At 37.7% G+C, this 20580-nt stretch overlaps 1 protein-coding gene across 4 annotated transcripts in view; it reads right to left on the bottom strand.

Moving 5' to 3' along the window:
- The window catches only part of KCTD1 (potassium channel tetramerization domain containing 1), a 115975-nt gene that overhangs the window by 24286 nt on the left and 71109 nt on the right, over positions 1 to 20580 (bottom strand). For all 4 annotated transcript variants that reach the window (XM_063451458.1, XM_063451456.1, XM_063451455.1 and 1 more), the window contains exon 2: positions 11366 to 11544. In XM_063451458.1, coding sequence (XP_063307528.1) covers positions 11366 to 11544 — 179 coding nt within the window. The remainder of the gene's footprint in view (positions 1 to 11365; positions 11545 to 20580) is intronic.

Here is a 20580-nt window from a genome sequence, read left to right as displayed (position 1 = left end):
GAGGAAAGACGAGACAGGGGGGATATGATAGAAACATTTAAATACATAAAGGGAATCAACACAGTAAAGGAGGAGACTATATTTTAAAATAGGAGAACTACCACAACAAGAGGACATAGCCTTAAATTAGAGGGGCAAAGGTTTAAAAATAATTTCAGGAAGTATTACTTTACTGAGAGGGTAATGAATGCATGGAATAGCCTTCCAGCTGAAGTGGTAGAGGTTAACACAGTGAGGGAGTCTAAGCATGTGTGGTACAGGCATAAGGCATATCCTAAACCTAAGATAAGGCCAGAGACTAATTAAAAGTATTTCGAAATATTGGGCAGATTAGATGGGCCGAATGGTTCTTATCTGCCGTCACATTCTATGTTTGTATTTGCTACTGAGCTTCCACCTTTGCAGATGTAACACACTCGTCAAAATGGTATTAGTTTCTGAGCATCCTCTATCACAGTGGTTCCCAACCCAGTCCTCAAGGCACCCCGACCAGTCCAGGATTTAGGGATTACCAAGTTGTGTGTAAGGTGTTTTTTTTCTTCTTTCTAAAAACACCTTAGACACAACTGGGTAATCCCTAAATCCTGGACTGGTCGGGGTGCCTTGAGGACTGGGTTGGGAACCACTGCTCTATCACATGTTTATTGTCACAAGTTCATTATTGGTATTTGGTTGCAGAGCTTCTGAATATGACGTTGTATTCCGGCACCCGGCATCACTAAACCGCTCGCGGGAGCAGAAAGGACCCCAGGGAGATGCCCCACATTGGCTCCATAAGGTAAGGAGCAATAAGGAAACGTATGTGTGTGTGTGAGTGTGTGTGTCTGTCAGTGAGTATGTGTGTGTGTCTGTCAGTGTGTCTGTCTGTCAGTCAGTGTGTGTGTCTGTGTCAGTGTGTGTCTTTGTCAGTGTGTGTCTGTCAGTGAGTATGTGTGTGTCTTTGTCAGTGTGTGTCTGTCAGTGAGTGTGTGTGTGTCTTTGTCAGTGTGTGTCTGTCAGTGAGTATATGTGTGTCTGTATGTGGGTGTCTGTCAGTGAGTATGTGTGTCTGTATGTGTCTGTCAGTGAGTGTGTGTGTCTGTCTGTCAGTGAGTATGTGGCCCACATAAACTTAAACCTTGTTTGACATGATTGCTGTACATTCAATGCAATTAATTTGTATTTCTTTGAATAACATGTACAGGTGGTATGTAAAGACACCTACATCATGAATGTTAAAGTCCATAAGGTAGTCTTTTTTAACAGTCACTATTTGTGCTTTTGTGTTGCAGTCATTATTAGTAAAGACACTTTTTTTTTTTAATAAACCAATCCTACAGTTTTTCATTCTTTACACATTTCTGCATATTTATCCCTTTACAAAGATACACATCTGGGTGATTTGTTTCCCTCCAGCAAATACACTAATATTATGTGCTCTAAATACTTCATGCATCAGCATATGTTATAACATAGCCATTTTGGTAAATACTTGTATAAATATGCAGATATATTTTTAAAGGAACATCATGTAATAGTTCACAATTCCTTTTATCAAGGTATGTTTTTGTGGAAATAAAACATAATGGTTAAAATATATTTTTGATGTTCCTAATTATTAACTTTATAGGTGAACTTCCGGCCTTGAACACACATTTACTGTGCGATTATGAAACCTTAAAATAATTATGGATCTAAACAAGACACCACCCATACCTCAAAGGCTCTTAACCTGGAATTACACAGCTGCCTGCGAAGGAAGCAGGAGTCATGTAAGGACATTTACATGCGCTGTTCTCTGGCTGAGCTTGCAGGCTCCCAGAAGTGACTTGACAACACCCCTCTCAAGCAAAAAAACAAACAAACACTTTGCATGATGTTAAAATGCCTCTCCAAAACACAAACACTAGATGCTCACTACAAATACAGACAGACACATGGCAAGTAAATGCAGAAAGTGTGTAATGTGACACAGATCCAGGCATAATTGTTATGATCATCAAGCACACAGAGCCATCAAAGTAGCATAAACCATCTTCTAAAGTGAAGTAGGTGTCAGTTTAGGAGTAGTTAAACAGGCTTCCATTTCTTGTACAACTCTGACGATGCTTTGTAAGTCTTATTTCATTTTGTAAAGCTGTTGTGGAGAAACTGGTCAAATCTAATGCTCCTTTTATATCAATATCTTTTTCATACGTCTTTCTGCACACATACACAAGCACATGCACAAGCCTGTCCTGATGGAAAGTTTAACATAAACTAAAAACGTTGACTAATACATGTTGCATAGCCTGAAAACTAACCTGAAAAAGTCCTTAGAGTGTGGTTTTCTCGAAGTGTGTGTGGTTTTGTGGACCACTGAATCTGGCTTTAAACACGTTACAGAATCCAGAGTGCCCAAAACCCTCTGCTAGCAAATGCTTCAGAGATGGAATATTAAAAACAAAAAAAAACTGTCAAAACATATTCAAGTCAATAACTACATTATGAAGAAGAAGAAAAAAAATGAAGGAAGCACATTTACTATTCTATTTTTATGACAAACTCACATGAACTAACAAACATCACAATACAAAATAGGGACAAGTTTGTGATCTCCTAAAGCAGTTTTTTGGCAAAAGATGGCAAAAAGCAAAGGTAAAAAAAAAAAAAAAAATCTCCCGGATCTTGCCATTTTTCTCAGCCAATACTTTTAAGAGATGATGGAAACACCTTTCATAGATTTTTTTTATTCTTATGTTTACATCAGTTCTGTTGGCTTCATCTACAGGAGAACATTTTCCATCTCTAAGTTCATTCACGATAAATTTGAAGGAAGGTTCCGTGACATCTGTCTGTTTGTGCAGCAGTTTCACTCATGTCTTTTCATGACTGAAACAGTTTTAAGAGTGAGTAAGGGGATTCTGTGATGGTTTTTGCACACCTCTTGAAGATATCATCAAGATGGGCTGAAAACGTTTTTTTTTCTTTTCTGCTTCGCCTAGGCAGAACTCACTGCCACAGTGTGCATATTTTAATGCTTTATCTATGTTATTCAATATGAAAATAGAGAAACATCCCAGGGAGGCATCATCACATATTTGTCTAAAGCTTTATATAGACAATGCCTCAGATAATGAAAATACATTTAACGCAGAATGACCCCTTTTGTAGGTTTCCACAGGAACCTGATTTGCTTCCTCTAAAACCTGAAACCAAGTGTTTGAATACTGTTACTCGTTCTATACATTAAAGTCTATCTGGGTGAACGCAGTATTCAAGCGAAGCGATCGGTGTGTCTATTTTATAATATGGATTTCCCATTACAATTAAAAAAAAACACTATGCATAGCTCTGTAAACTGGGACAAGTGCCTCTATTTGGAGGTTGTTCTCCTCAGGGTCACTTTCCTAGAGGTAAAGTTTGGAACTTACAATAGTAAAAACCCATTTCCATCTGCAGGCATCCTTCATTCCCTCAAGATGTCTGACACACAGCCACTCTATGAGCCAAAGATGGACGTGAATTTCAACTCAGCCAGGAGGCAATGTACTGTTTCTGACATTTTGTTTGGCAGTGTCATACTGAAGGTGCAGGTCTCTAAACATACAGTCAGACTCGGTTAATACAAATCCCGCTTACAACTCCTAACTGATATTACTGTTGACATCTGACTGAAAATTAAGAAGTGCCATGGAATGGGTTTTACAGATGCTTAGTCACACAAAGTAACAAACTTGAATAGATTTGAATTTAAATTATGCATTGATTTACATTATTTAATATCAGATGGATTGAAGATACACAGCTAGGTTTATTTTTACTAGTCTACTTGCATATGGCAAATAAACGTAAAAAAATAAATAATGAAATACATATATTCGACAGATAATATGCAATCGTTCCCATTTTATCAACATTGGATAGATACAAAAGGCTGAGAGGAATCTTACAGGAGCTAAACCTATAACTCACAGTTAAAAGAGATTTAACAAGCATTAAAAACAGATCACTAACTGTTCAGATACTTTTGATAAATGAGTAACATTAATTAATAAGGATATTCAAAAGCAGACTAGAATAAAAAGCTAGGAAAACACAATCAAGATTCCTTGCGCAAAATTGTCAAGATTTGAAAACTGTGTGTAATGTAACTGATGTCAAATACAATGTAAAGTGATGCATCAAATTACACTCAATAATATATATTTTTTTTTTTTTATATTTATATATTTTGTTTTTCTTTGTAGCCATGAATTGTTTTCAGTGTAGCAAGATGATTTCATAAAATTATAATGAGCCACTACGGGATTTATCACATATCAAGGGATAGAATCCAAATCTAACCAAAACTTAGAACAAATAAAATGCAACACATAGATCTACAGAACATTGTTCATCCGTAACATGCATGGCCTCCTTTGCAAGATTGGAGTTGCCTGGGCAACAGGGGCCAGGTTTCCTTGGCAAGGTAATACAAACTGTCATGCATGTTTATTTATACTGAGGAGCTTGGCTGGCCCAGAGAGGTACAAAAACGTGTCTAGCTTTATGAACATGTGCCTCTCCTTTTGCATTAATTATACTCGCTTTTGTAAATCTGATTAAGTTTGTACACCCCTTTTAATGGCAGTAGCTGTCTGCCAAAACCACTTTTGGGGAGACGGAGTTTTAGTTAAACCTTGCTTCATTAATCTACTTCCATTGACAGTTGACCTTTCCCTTTCATGTTTTTATGAAATAATATTCTAAATATGCTGAAGTAGTATTTAGAAACAAACTTTCAATTCTGCATCTTATTTATCGACTCCCTAGTGAAGTGAGGTTTCTTATTCTCAGCCGTGATTTCATACAGTTATTGTTGGTATTTATATAACGCCAACTAATTCCGCAGTGCTTTACAATATTATGAAAGTGGGAAATTTACAATAAATGAGACAATTTCACAATGACACAGGAACAATAGGTAGATGAAGGCCCTGCTCAAACGAGCTTACAGTTATGTTCAAAATTCCAAAATCTACAGTTATGTTCAAAATTCCAAAATCTTCCACCAGTCAACATTTTCACATATAATTGCTGAAATACACTTTCGCTGTCCCAAAAAGAAGAACTTCTCTTTTGAGATTTTGCAAGTATTTAATTTTTCCCTCTTTTGTCGACATTTAGCTTTACCTGTATAACGTTAAAGATATTAGCTCTGTCATGTCAGTAGGTTTTGATTAAAGATCACTTTTTATGACAGAGACATAAGGTTCTGTGGGGCACACGCTCTTAAGGGATCATTTATTTTATTTGCATTGACTGCTCACATTGCTTTAAGACAGGAAGGATTTTCATTTGTTATCCGAACTACACAGCCTCTAGATCTTCTTCTGGCATTTAGAAAAGAAAAGGAAAAAAATCAATTTCAAGATGAGTATCGGTGCTCAGCACCTATTTTGTGAATTTAGATGTTAATGCCATAGAAGTTAAATTCATTTAAAGTGACAATCTATTTTGTTCTTGTAACAAATACTTTATTTTATTTTATAGAAGACCGAACTGAGGACAAATGGGCCAATTGAAAATCTGTTAGTGAAACTCTTGTATATATGACTGCAAATATATATTTACATTATTTATTAAAACTGTACTATAAAGCTTGCAATCAGGTTTGCTGACAGGAAACAACTACCCCTTGATTTAACATTTCTAAAATGGCTGACCTGTTGTGGCTTTAAGGCAAAATGCAAAAAACACAGCATCCTATAGGGCTGTGTATGAACCAATTCTGATCTGTATGGAGGGCAAATTGAGTCACCGGATAATGTAATCCCTAATGACACACTACAAGATATGTCAGTGCACCACTATGATGGTTAACCTTTGAAACGGAGTCAGACTAATGCCCCCCCCCCCCCCCCTTACAGAGACACTGTAATCCCTACAACCATTTCATCTCATTAAATTGTTAATAGTGCCCTGAGTTCCCTGGCACTGTCTGTCCACTCAATGTGTAACCATTTTCCAACATTTTAGTACTGATGGGTCCTTGGCCACTCAATGTTCAACTCCTACTGGTCGTGTGGTTAAAGTGGAAACTACACACTTCCTTGTAGTCATATCCATTCAAACAGTCAATGGGATTTCTGATAGGCCAGAAGCATTCAGATGACACTCAGTCAATCACAGCTGGCAGGGGACTCTAATTTAGCATTAAAACCTAAAACATGTTTACTGCTTACAATAGATTACAATAGATTATTAAAATACACTTTTGCTTATTTAGCACTAGCACTACTGAATTTGTCGCCAACGTTGGAATTAGTGTAGCACAAACAGATAATGGGGTACTGTGAAGTAGTGGTGGGCTTAACACAGTATGGCCATATTTGTTTGCCAAGATAGATGATTTTAAGTAGCCAGACCATATTTAAAAATCTATGATTATGTGTGCGCTTCCTTAATCTGTATATTGTTATAAACTCTGTATTTTTCACCAAGCAGGCTCCTCAGCACTGTAGAGAAAGCAAACAAAAAAAATAAGAGAAATTAAAAAATTTCTGTTTTTCTTCGTTTGCAGTGTGCACCACCCTGGTTTTACCTTGTCTGAACTGGACTATGTTGTAATTTTCTAATATACATTTAAAGGAAAATGGAATATGAACAAAGCTTAATACAAATTAAAGGGGATTTTTTGTGTTTTAATCAATGTTGTGAATAGTGACAGATCTCTATGTTGTTGTGCATCTGTATGTAGGTCTTGGTTTGCATGAACTATATATATTTTGTATCCATCTACCAAAATAAGAGAATTCTACATTTTTGCAACAGTAGTCAACATGAAAATATTCTCCAACCTAGCTATTTGTTCTACTCTGCTCTTTCCGAGTTCAAAAGTCATCCATTAAGACTTGATCTTAGAGAGGGGAATTCACGAAGAGGAAATAAATATTTAAATGTAAACAAAAAGGATGTGGAATTCTCAGCACAGAGGGTAGCTTTATCAGATATTTTTTTTAATTTATTTTTTTAGCCTGGATATTCTGGGCAAATGCAGGGCACAGATTGTTAATCTGACGAGAATTTAGATTGCCAATTTTGAGTCAATTAGGAATTGTTTTCTATCTTTTGCAGCACAATAACAAATTGCTTTAAATTGGGTTTTTGTCTTTTTTTTGGATCAGAAATGAGAAGAGGTATAAAATAATGAACTTGATGGACTTGAATTTTTTTTTTCCACCTAGTATAACATATACTGAATAACCCTACATATTTTTATATAGATTGGTGGCAGTTATATGCTATGTTTATTGCATAAGTGACAAATTGCTGCTGCCTTTACTTTTATCCTAACGGGACCACAGAGCATTTAACATGTATTGTACAGTATAGAATGCATATCACCCATCAAACCTTTTTCTCTATTTAAATACAACGATCAGTGAGCAATGTGACTAGCTTGGATTTTATTCAGCAATAAACCTACACATTTTACAAATAGTGCAATATATATATTTTAATACAAACGAAATCCTAACATTTCATAAAACATGTCTATGTAGAAATCGTATACAGCAGTGATAATGTTTAACAGTGTTTGATTGCCCTTCTAGTTAATGCCAGTTTATGAAAATCTGGGTGTATATATTAATACCGCAGAATATTTGCCTTTTAGAGGCACACACCCTGTATATTGCCTGGGGTTTAATGGAACTGAACTCAGTCTGTGTTATTGTGCAATATCAGGTTAAGTGCCAAACCTAAGAGAAGAGCAACATAGCAACAATTTATGCAGTGCCAGGGGTTTTCACAAACACAGTTCTTTGAAACCATGTCGGAATCTACCATTTTTTACAGTGTGTTTGACAGGTCGCACTTTTTTATGGGAAAAGAAACTCGGAAAGATGAGCATCATTTCTTTTTTAGCAAGACTTTTCAGTAAAATGCTCTAAATTTGAAAATATAAGCAGAGCAAGTAACCTGTGCTTATTGTTGCCTGCAAATGATAGTACATTACTGACAAGGGAGCTCCTTAATAGGTGGTACGTTGTATGTCCCATATCGGCCTTACTAAAACAAACAATTGCTGGAGGTGTTTTTAGAGGATTAGGATGATATCCCATGTTAAGTGGGGTGTTCTATGCTTCTAAATGCCTCATTTTGTTTATTTTCTCTGTAACATTCCACAACCACTTTGTTAGCCCAAATCAACGGCCAGGGTCTGCCACCCTACCAGTAATTGTGGCCTGGAAACATCCTCCTGTTGCACTCACCTCAATCCCTAGTTCCCATTTAGTGAAGTTTGAAGTATGTTATCAGCTGTGCCTGCAACTATCCGTTTTATGAATATGACCCAGTGTACACGTATGAATCTTAGTCCTTATGTTTTACTTTGCTACAGGGCTGGCTTTGTAAACTATTCACAGACTAAATAAAGGAGCCAAGTACAACTATGTACTGTACCCTCCTTCTTACACCCTCCTCTCCCTATACCACTTATTCTTACTAGTTATTATTTTTCTTTTTATCTACTACCACTTACTTTAACATATTATGTAGGTTGTTGGAGCAGCCCGCATCTTGGGTTTGCGACATTGTCCATATTATATATGATACTTGTCATATCCTTTATCTGTGCTTGCGGACCCATTGGATCATTTATGTGCCTCACTGTTCTAAGTTGTACTTTAAACCAATAAAATATAAGTTGTAAACAAAAAACCTCAAAAAAAATTAAGGAAATACTTCCAGTGATATTTTTCTGAAAGGCTTAACACTGTTTAATACAAGAATTAGACAACTAATAGTAATGAAATATAAAAATAAAATAAAAAAAAATGTAAGCACATAATTAAACACAGGATAAAAAAAAAATGGTAAAAATAATCATATTTCGTATGTAAATTACCTGCATGAAAGGAAATATTATATTATTACTTTAACTGTAACATTTTCTTGTGACATGCCACAGACTATTGAATGAAACCATAAGAGAACATTCTTAGTATATACGCATAGAGCAGGTTATAGAACACTAAATACATTGAAATTTCAAGACACAATGCTGGAGTTATACAATACTCCTATTCCTCCCAGCAAGAATGAACAAAGGGTAGCTACTGTAAATTGATTCCCATGATGCTTTGTCATTCTTAAGACTAGCAAAGCACTATGGGACTTGTACTTCTACCACAGTTGGGGGAGAGGATCTACCATTTGGCCAACCCTGGTTTGTAGAACATGTGCCTTTTATTAAAGCTCCTGCAACAAACTACAGACAAAATATATTTAGCCTTCATTCATTCTCTAAGAAAGTTATTACATTTAATATATTGCAGTGACAACAAGCATCAGCTATACTTAAGATAAAGTAGTTATAAAGTATGATGTGCCTTGGATAACAACAGTACAGGGACAATAATTAACATGTAATTATGTAACTTATTTTTAATACCTCAGAAACAGGCCAAGACCTTTAGTTTAAGGTCACTGCTCTATGGTTACCAAAGTTTCATTGTGGATGAGTAAAAATGAAAACAAACGGCTTATAAACATTGTTTATATGTAAAAGTGTTAAACATTTTCAACACTATCACATATCAAGCTCAGCCTCTCATACTCATGCAGCACACATTTATTTTAAGGAGAGTATCTTTACACGTAGATATGTATATTTAAAAGTTCAGCCTGGGTACAAACACTTCTTAAGGGACACACTAAAGACCACTTCATCTCAATGTATCAGAAAGGTAGGAGGAGACCGCGCCCCAAACAATATATATAGAAATGTATATGTACACAGGTCTTTCTAAAGCTGTACACACAGTTGACCTCAAAGATAAAAGCAAAAAAGTATAATAGTGCAGTACAGTATATCTGATGAGTAGGTAGTAGAGTAATCTTATGTGGTTATCACTCACATTTGATAGAGCTAACTTAGAGCTCAGCTGTATTGCGCATGGACGGAACAATCCCCGTCTAAGGATATATGTTGGTATAGACGTCCCAGATGTCTCAAATAAGGTGCAATGTGCAGGACATATGTAAAAATAAGTACAAGAAAAAATATTCCAATGGTGAAGTAAGTACTTATAGGTATAAAAAAAAGAAATAAAGTAATGTACTTACATTTACCAGAGCAGAACTTGCTCTGGTATATACATCATGGGTGGTATAATCCCCACCTAGGAATATGATGGTGCCAGGAAGCAAAAAGAAAAATTTGAAAAAACTCAATATGTAAATATAAAATGTTCTATTTATTTACCATACAAAAACATTAAAACAGTATAAAATAACTTGAAGTCCCACTTAACGCGTTTCACTGTTCAAGACTTCTTCAGTAGTCCACATATGTTTTGTTTATATAGTCAGTCTATGAATGAGAAATGCTTCCTGGTGTGCTTGATTGACAGCTTCCTGTAACCATTCTGGAACGCACGCGTCATACCGGAAGTGACGCAGCGTTTACCAGTGCGGTATTATATGCGTTGCAGCTTGTAACGCATACGGTATCAAAATGGCGCAGCTGGAACGCATATAATACCGCACTGGTAGACGCTGCATCACTTCCAGTATGATGCGTGCGTTCCAGAATGGTAAATGGTAAGTACATTACTTTATTTCTTTTTTATACCTATTAGTATTTACTTCCACCATTGGAGTATTTTTTCTTGTACTTATATTTACATACGTCCTGCACATTGCACCTTATTTGAGACATCTGGGACGTCTATACCAACATATATCCTTAGACGGGGATTGTTCCATGCATGCGCAATACAGCTGAGCTCTAAGTTAGCTCTATCAAATGTGAGTGATAACCACATAAGATTACTCTGCTACCTATTCATCAGATATACTGTACTGCACTATATTTTTTGCTTTTATCTTTGAGGTCAACTGTGTGTACAGCTTTAAAAAGACCTGTGTACACACACACATATATATATATATATATATTTATTTTTTGTTTGGGGCGCGGTCTCCTCCTACCTTTCTTATATTCTACTATCTACAAGTTTTGGGAATCCTTGTATTGGTTACTGCAGCCCACAGTTACCCTATGTTTAATACTATAGTGAGTGCCTATTACTTTTCTATTTAATCGCAATGTATGTTTAACCCTTCAAGGTAAAACTACCACTATCATTTTTTAAACAAAACTAAAACAGATTTTTCAGTAAGGAGAACAATACAGAATACATTAGGCCAACATGTATCAAGTGCACTTAAGTATTTTTGCACCTATAGGGTCCATTTAAATGGTCACTCTAAACTATCTAATATCTGCAGTAAAAGTAACAATGTCTCATAAAATCTCATATTACAAAACATTATTTTACTCTGGATGACAGAACATGTCAATGCTAATTACTGGTAATAGTATTAATACTATATTTACTGATAATATTATGGTTACCTGGAATCAGGGTACTTTGTTAGGGTTGCCAAGCTGCTAGTATACATATGCCCACCAACATCAATGTGAACTGGTGCATTGGACTTGGTAAGTTGTGCAGGAGTGGGAATGCCTTGATTGTTCAAAGGGGAGGCAGGTGATCTGGTGATCAAAGGCCTTGACATATTGGGTCGAGTGTCCTGAAAAAAAAGACAGATCATCATAAATATATTGTTCATGACCTATAAGTAAGAGAAGAATATGGATAAACGTATTAGATGCACACACAAAAACACATAAAAAGTGCTTTCTCAATACATCTGTCCCATTCCCTTTGCACTAAAATTAAAATACATCACAAATGCTACATCCTATTACTTAAAGGGGCACTACAGCCACCATAACAACTAAATCTAAAATGAAGCACTTATGGTGCCAGGAGGCCCTCTGGCTCATTCTTACTTTAAGGTACACTGCGTGCAGAATTATTAGGCAAATGAGTATTTTGACCACATCATCCTCTTTATGCATGTTGTCTTACTCCAAGCTGTATAGGCTCGAAAGCCTACTACCAATTAAGCATATTAGGTGATGTGCATCTCTGTAATGAGAAGGGGCGTGGTCTAATGACATCAACACCCTATATCAGGTGTGCATAATTATTAGGCAACCTCCTTTCCTTTGGCAAAATGGGTCAAAAGAAGGACTTGACAGGCTCAGAAAAGTTAAAAATAGTGAGATATCTTGCAGAGGGATGCAGCACTCTTAAAATTGCAAAGCTTCTGAAGTGTGATCATCGAACAATCAAGCGTTTCATTCAAAATAGTCAACAGGGTCGCAAGAAGCGTGTGGAGAAACCAAGGCGCAAAATAACTGCCCATGAACTGAGAAAAGTCAAGCGTGCAGCTGCCAAGATGCCACTTGCCACCAGTTTGCCCATATTTCAGAGCTGCAACATCACTGGAGTGCCCGAAAGCACAAGGTGTGCAATACTCAGAGACATGGCCAAGGTAAGAAAGGCTGAAAGACGACCACCACTGAACAAGACACACAAGCTGAAACGTCAAGACTGGGCCAAGAAATATCTCAAGACTGATTTTTCTAAGGTTTTATGGACTGATGAAATGAGAGTGAGTCTTGATGGGCCAGATGGATGGATTGGTAAAGGGCAGAGAGCTCCAGTCCGACTCAGACGCCAGCAAGGTGGAGGTGGAGTACTGATTTGGGCTGGTATCATCAAAGATGAGCTTGTGGGGCCTTTTCGGGTTGACGATGGAGTCAAGCTCAACTCCCAGTTTCTGGAAGACACCTTCTTCAAGCAGTGGTACAGGAAGAAGTCTGCATCCTTCAAGAAAAACATGATTTTCATGCAGGACAATGCTCCATCACACGCGTCCAAGTACTCCACAGCATGACTGGCAAGAAAGGGTATAAAAGAAGAAAATCTAATGACATGGCCTCCTTGTTCACCTGATCTGAACCTCATTGAGAACCTGTGGTCCATCATCAAATGTGAGATTTACAAGGAGGGAAAACAGTACACCTCTCTGAACAGTGTCTGGGAGGCTGTGGTTGCTGCTGCACGCAATGTTGATGGTGAACAGATCAAAACACTGACAGAATCCATGGATGGCAGGCTTTTGAGTGTCCTTGCAAAGAAAGGTGGCTATATTGGTCACTGATTTGTTTTTGTTATGTTTTTGAATGTCAGAAATGTATATTTGTGAATGTTGAGATGTTATATTGGTTTCACTGGTAAAAATAAATAATTGAAATGGGTATATATTTGTTTTTTGTTAAGTTGCCTAATAATTATGCACAGTAATAGTCACCTGCACACACGGATATCCCCCTAAAATAGCTATAACTAAAAACAAACTAAAAACTACTTCCAAAAATATTCAGCTTTGCTATTAATGAGTTTTTTGGGTTCATTGAGAACATGGTTGTTGTTCAATAATAAAATTAATCCTCAAAAATACAACTTGCCTAATAATTCTGCACTCCCTGTAGTTAAACAATTCTCGAACAGTCTAATACCACTAGCGCTGAAGTGAAGAGTACTGCTGAGCAGGGGTGCTACTAATTGGCTGAGAGTGGTCCTCTGACATGCTCAGCCAATCAGTGACTCCACATTCACAAAACACACTAGAGAAAGGCAAGTTTTTTTGATTTAAGAATTACACCTTACACGCAAACTTTTTTTATGCACTTTGTGCTTCTGTCCCAATATGCCTTACAACTGCCATTACATAGTTAATCTCTAGAGGAGTGCGACACGGGCTGCAGAATCATAGTGTTCAAACTTCTGTCTTTCAAGGGCTCAATGACCTGTCTCTTTCTTAGCCTGACTATTCACAATTAGCAGTGCCCTGGTACACCCTAATGCAAGGCCAAATTGTTCTCCATGGCATGATTTACATCTGGATACGAACATTTACATGGCTTTGGATGATGAGCATGTTGTATTTTTAAAGAAGACATTTTCTGTATACGCCTAGTTATAGCTTTATAAATAGTATGTATTTTGTACCATTATTTTTTAAGTTAGCATTTATTCTATGGGTGCACGTCCTAATGCAACGTACTACACACATCTATGTTCCCATAGTGCAAAGATTTGCATCTCTCTTCATTATTCATGCAGAAATTACCTAAAATAAAAGTAAGACTTGCATTAAGGCTTTGCAACAGATCTGCAGATATTTCTAGTGGCTGTGAGAGTGGGGGGGAAAGAATGAATGCAAATGATGCAAATTGATTTAATGGATTTTTTCCTCCATTATATAGAAGAAATAAATACATTAAAATAATTTCCTATTGATTTTAAGAACCTAGGCAGCATTCACAGCTTCAGGTTATATTCCTGCTGCTTTCTTCATTACACACTTTATAGTTGCAATATGTAGCATTCCCTGCTAATAGAAATACAGTCTATTGAATGTCAGATAAGAGAGCAAGATAATGCCTTTAAAATGCACTACTCACCTCTTAAGTTTCTTTACCATAATTCATAAGAGGTATCGCATATAATCAAATAAAAACGGTAATGGTTATCATATATTCTCTCTCAATCAGTAGCCCTCAACCAGTTAAAGTAAATATCTGGAATGCAAGCATGTACTGTGCCGAAATCAAGTCATCTAATACAATATCAGCAAAGCACTATGGATTTGTAGGTCAATAATTACAGGGGCCGGAAATGGCGTAGTTAAATACCCTTGCAATAAATAAATGTTCCTGCAGTGTCCCCTACTTTTACTGCTTTGTCCCTCATTTGGACTTAACAAATATGCCCAACATGCTATTTTTTTTAAACTCCTAAATATCCTGCTAATCTCATAAGACGTTGTGCATACAATAAAATGCCATTTATTTAAATGGCAGTCTTCCCACACATATTAAACGTCTACAATGCTTTCAGATTAATAGATTTAAATGAGCCTGGCCTAAAATAAACACTTCACAAAACCTCACTCTGCAGTTTTACGGTTGGCATAGCATTGTAGGGGTTGCAGTCCGTAAACAGCTGGACTGTTCTGACACAACATTAAATCATGGGCTGTAAATGTCTGGATTCAATATAGACAAGGATACTTCAACTGAGAAAAAAAAAATAAAAAAAAATTCCAGAATGCATCAAAGTTATTCACTAAAGTGAGAATTCAGTGTGAATTCAAAATAAATGTCAAATTTAAGAGCTTAGCTCTTATGGAAAGCATAGTGGACTTAGAGAATTTTTCCACTTCGGCTCTTTTGACCTTAAATTTGAAATTCACTTTGAATTCTCACTTTCGTGAATAACCCTGCTTCAATGTCATTGTACAAGAAGTAGAACCAAGTAAATGTCACTCAAAACATACAAACACATAAACCAGTAGATGTTTTTTGAAAACAAGTAGATTTGTTTAGAGAAACTCTTCATAGTTGTTTACCATTTATGTAAACCCAGCACTGAGCACATATTGGAAATAATGGTCCTCTTGGGGAATGAGGACAAGTGTATATCATTTGCTGTTCTATCATGTCCTGGTGTGCGAGCAGATAATGTAGTTCTTGCAGAACAACAGGCATTAAATGATATAATGAGTGGGTCTTAGCGATACTCCCCTGTCTGTGTGTTATATAGATAAGAAATAAATCCAGCGTAAAAGGCAAATACTGGCGCCTCTAGGAAAGCTCATCTCAGAAAGCAAGAGCTACAATTGTCACACAGCTTGATTTGCAGCTTTTCAGGTTTGGCACAAACCAGCAGGTATCATCTCAATAGGACTTACTTACAAATTACACCTGCACATTGATAGCCTGCAAGGAAAGCACATAGCTTATGTGTGTGAAATGTAGGAACATTTAATGTACACATACAGCATTACCAAGCTTTAACTTAGCCGGGGCAACATTAAAACAAATTGGGTGAAAAGAATGGGAAATGTAGATGTGTCCCGAAACTAGGCTGGGGGAAATGAGATTGAGGACCTTCGGCCAGTTTGCTACATTACACCTGTAAACGATAATCCTGCTTCAGATAATTTGTACCATAGGAGTCACCTACCAACTTTAAACATTAGACTTAACCAACCACGGTGTTATTTAATTCTCCGAAAGGACCTGTTAAGTCTGCAGCAACTATTCTTAATGTACATTCTTTTTTTTTTTTTTTTTTTTAAAGAGACAGTAATGTTTAAATTGAAAGGAACACTATAGTCACCAGAACAACTATAGCTTAATGTAGTTGGTTTGGTAGCTATTGCCTGTCAGTGTAGTTTTTGCTGTAAACACTGCCTTTTCAGGGACCAGGCAGTGTTTATATTTCCTGTGTCAGTGCTGCACAACGACTAGCTTAACTTTCCCCATAGAGATACGTTGAGTCAATGCATCTCTGCGAAAAAGTTCTGATTGGCACAGCGTGGGCGCTTTGTTGCATGTGCACATTAGCCTCCCAATGCTTTCCTGTAGAAAGCATTGGATTAGCTGAGATCATCAGTTTTGATTATCTCAGCCAAGGGGCGGGATGTGGGCAGAGCCAGCACTGGCAGACCTGTGCAGCGCTTGAATAAAGGTAAGGGGGTTTAACACGAGAGGATCAGGAATACATTAATTTATTCCTGACCCTATAGTGTTCCTTTAAAGAGGAGTTTTGTGATGATTGGTGCTGGATGTTCTCTTCATGTCCATTAATTTCCATGTGTATTCATATCAGAACTAGCTTACCAACTCTTTGGTTTAAGAGCGAGGAATTATTATTATTACTGGTTCTCAGATTGACAGGGACAATAAACACAAAGCTTTGCTTTAAAGCCCTGTTTTATAAAATAATTGGAAGTAAAGGATGCAAGACTATACCTTGGCAACATAACCACTTTAAAAATAGAAGTGCTTACATGGTCTAGAGTGTCCCCTTAATTTCAAACCACACTTGAAGCTTCTGGTATTATTAATACATATATTTTTTAATTAGAGGTTTATAAGAATTTTAAGCAGAAGTGCATGGAATATTCCAAAACATTCTTTCAAACTTCTGACTAGCTCAACATTTTAACTATCTTAACACAGTTTAAAGCAGCTACAATGCCAAAAGGTAGCAAACACTTAACAAACAGGATTATTCACTAAAGTCCATTTTTTGGTGAAATAAATCAGAATGGAAAAACTGAGGCAAAAACAGCTGATCTGGAAAAATTCTCCATCTCAACAATAGTCAGAACTTGGCTATTTTCATGTTAGAGTTTAGTGAGATCTCCCCAGACAGATACCTGTGTTGTGGAGGTGCCATAAACCCAAAACCCCATAACAGTTTGTCATAAATCTATATGACATATAAAGCTGTGGAAAATAAAGGTGTGAATATAATCCATGAGGAGTTAAAAGTCTTAGAATAAGCACTCATATCTGTCACTAATTTAACTTAGCACTGCGATCACTTTTATCTGTGGTGACTAGGGACTAACTACTTATCATCTTTGAAATGTATCGTGAACATTATTGGAACTGCTGGAAAAATAACCAAAATCAATAAATGATTACAGCTGGGCATTTTCTCCTATTCATAAATCCTCTAACTTCCATAAATGTATTGGCAAAAGCCTCTGGCACCAAGCCCTAAAATCAATACAATCCATTAGATATCTACCTTTTACTGGCTCACAGTTCAAATGCCCAGCAAAGAATTATCATCAAAAGAAGATTCATTCTTTTCTATAGTTTTATCGCACTTGTCAGGGAAGTTTTTATTTAGAATTTATAGTCTAAAAGATCTGCCTCTCAAGAAAATGTATGAACTATAAGCCACTGGCATCGCTTTAACAATTATATTAAATTGGCATAAAACGTCCAAAGACCGAGGGTGGCTACCATGTTTAGACAAGGACACCAATGTGGGATTTGATATTGGGTATTTTAATATTTTAACCCCTTGAGAACCAATTACAGTCTATTGTGTCAGAAAAATGTATCCTATTCTGAAATTGGATGACTTAATTTAAAGATCATTCAATGCTGGTATACGGCCTCGAACGACCAAGTTTTGACATTGGTCCTTAAAGGGTTACAACGCAAAGCTTAAAGATGCTCAAGGATAGGCAACAGGCATTTTTTATTGTACGAGGTACAGAGGTTGAGGCAATGAAATCATGTTGATTCAGAGAGCTTGATGACATCAATGAGGTTTTTCTTACACAGCTTCACAGAAGTGACATCAGCAGGAAAGGTATTATTTTACTGGTAATCATTAAAACTAAGTATCTAGCAGCAATTAATCTACATACTGCAGTGCACAGAGTGATGCATTGTAGATATCCATTCACCCTAATCATCCTCTTGAGGAACAAGGACAAGTGTATATCACTCTTTGTTCTATTTTGTCCTGGGGTGTGAGCAGATAATGAAATGCTTGCAGAACAACAGGCATTAATTGATATAATGAGAGGATGTTTGAAATCCCTCCTATTCCGAGTCTCACACAGGTAAGGAATAAAGCAAACCGTAATATCATATATCCCAAGAATATATCTTTAGTCTTACCAGGTAAGTTGACACATTCTCAGAAATAAAATCCACTAAAAACATGGCAATCTTCAAATGACAAAATATGTCTTTTACCTGGTCTGAGTAACTACTGAAGTCAATACACAAAATTGTACAAATTTTATTTGTTACAGGGTTGGTAAGACAGAACCACGGTCTATGAGCACAAAATGTCCTTTTTGTGTACTATCAAATACCTAAATAATTTTTTATTTTTTATTAATTATTATTTATATGGTGCATAAATTAATCTGTCATGCACTCTATATTCTAGATCAGGGTTTCCCAAAGTGTGGGTCGCGACCCATGCCTCCAGGGCTGCCGAGGACTCGGGAGACAGGCATGCAGAATTATTAGTCAGGCCCTCGGTCAGTGACCACGGGCCCAACACCATACAGGGCAAGTCGTCAGGCCCCTCCATCAGTCTTAATCAATAGAGAAAACTACCTCAATAAAGAGATAGAAAGTGTTTCTTTACAGTGCCCAAAATGTAAAAGCTGCTCAACACTAAAAGTGGAATACCCCTTACCCACAATAAAAAACAAATATACAGAAATAAGGTATACAAATTATACCAAACAAGTGGAGCGCTCTAAACAGTAGAGGGGTTTACTCACCCCTTTGGTACAGTGACAGTCTTGAAAAACTTGAATGTACATATACAAGGAAACAAAAACAAGAAAAACAAAAATATAGTGCAGATGTTCCAAAAATGGATAATTGGTAGTAAGTAATGATTGAAACCACTCACATGGACAGGAGCCTATATGGTATTGGCTCCGTAAAAGGATCCTTTATGCTTTTAGGGCAGCAACACACCCCTTTATCCCAGGTAGTGTCCCTCCAGGAGTATACAACGAGAAGAAAAGCAGAAAAACAACTGTGTAGAATTGCACATACTATAATGGTATTTTGAAATATAAATAGTTGTGCTCACCTTCTGCAGAGCCCTGAAATCCCGGCTCTGAGGTTGATAAACAATGTGCTACTTTAGAGGGGGAATAGCACTCTCCCCAATGGAGTTCCTGATGGCTAGAAAGGACTTTGGACTAAAGTATAAAATAGTAAATAACATTTATTGTATTAAAAACAAAATAAATGGGTACTTAGAAAGTAAAAAAGATCCAATAAAAGTCCAATAAAAAGTCCAGAATAATCAGCTAAACGCGTTTCACTCTATGAGCTTCCTCAGTCCCTCCATCAGTCTGCCCGAGAGAAAGAGCCCACAACCTGCGGTCTTACAGCTCCGCCGGGTGCAGAGCTGCAGACTGTGTGATAGAGGTCTCGTGAGCAACCCGAGCGTTGCCAAGGCAACACTCTGGGAGTTCGTGAGACTTCTATCACATGGTCTGCAGCTCCGCACCTAGCGGAGCTGCAGACCGGAGGGGTAACCAACTGGACCACCAGGGAATTTAATAAGTAGGACACAGCCCCCACAATGTAGCCCCTTCTCTCCCTGTCCTCCACCCCACACTGTAACCGCTTCTCTCCCTGCCCCCTCCCCACACTGTAACCGCTTCTCTCCCTGACCTCCTCCCCATACTGTAACACCTTCTCTCCCTGATCCACTCCCACACTTTAACCCCTTCTCTCCCTACCCCCCTGCCCACACTGTTACCCCTTCTCATCCTGCCCCCCTCACGACACTGTAACCTTTTCTCATCCTGCCTTCCTCCCACACTGCAACCCGGTCTCACCCTGCCCCCCCACTGTATCCATTTCTCACCCTGCCCCCCCCCAACTGTAACCCTTTCTCACCCTGCCACCCATTGTAACCCCTTCTCTCCCTGCCCCCACACTGTAGCCCCTTTTCACCCTGCCTTCCCCCCCACACTGTAACCCCTTCTTACCCTGCCCCCCCCACTGTATATATTTTCCAACCTGTCGTCCCCCGACTGTAACCCTTTCTCACCCAGCCCCCATTGTAACCCTTTCTCACCCTGCCCCCCACTGTAGCCCTTTATCCCCATGCCCCACCACACTGTAACCCTTTTTCCCCCTGCCCGCCCACTGTAACCCTTTCTCACCCTACCCCCCCACGTTGTCACCAGCACACACACACTCCCTCCCACACTGTCAACCTTACCTCCTATTTCTGTATGTATGTGTATCTGTGTCCTTTTGTGTCAGTATGTGTGTGTATTTGCATGTGTGTCTGTGTGTGTGTGGAAGTGTATACACTGCACACAAATGCACACCTGCATTTAAACACC

The sequence above is a fragment of the Pelobates fuscus genome, chromosome 4 (assembly GCF_036172605.1).
Source record: "Pelobates fuscus isolate aPelFus1 chromosome 4, aPelFus1.pri, whole genome shotgun sequence".
Taxonomy (NCBI): domain Eukaryota; kingdom Metazoa; phylum Chordata; class Amphibia; order Anura; family Pelobatidae; genus Pelobates; species Pelobates fuscus.
The sequence above is the reverse complement of the archived record's forward strand: the minus strand, read 5'-3'. Positions and strand labels throughout refer to the sequence as shown.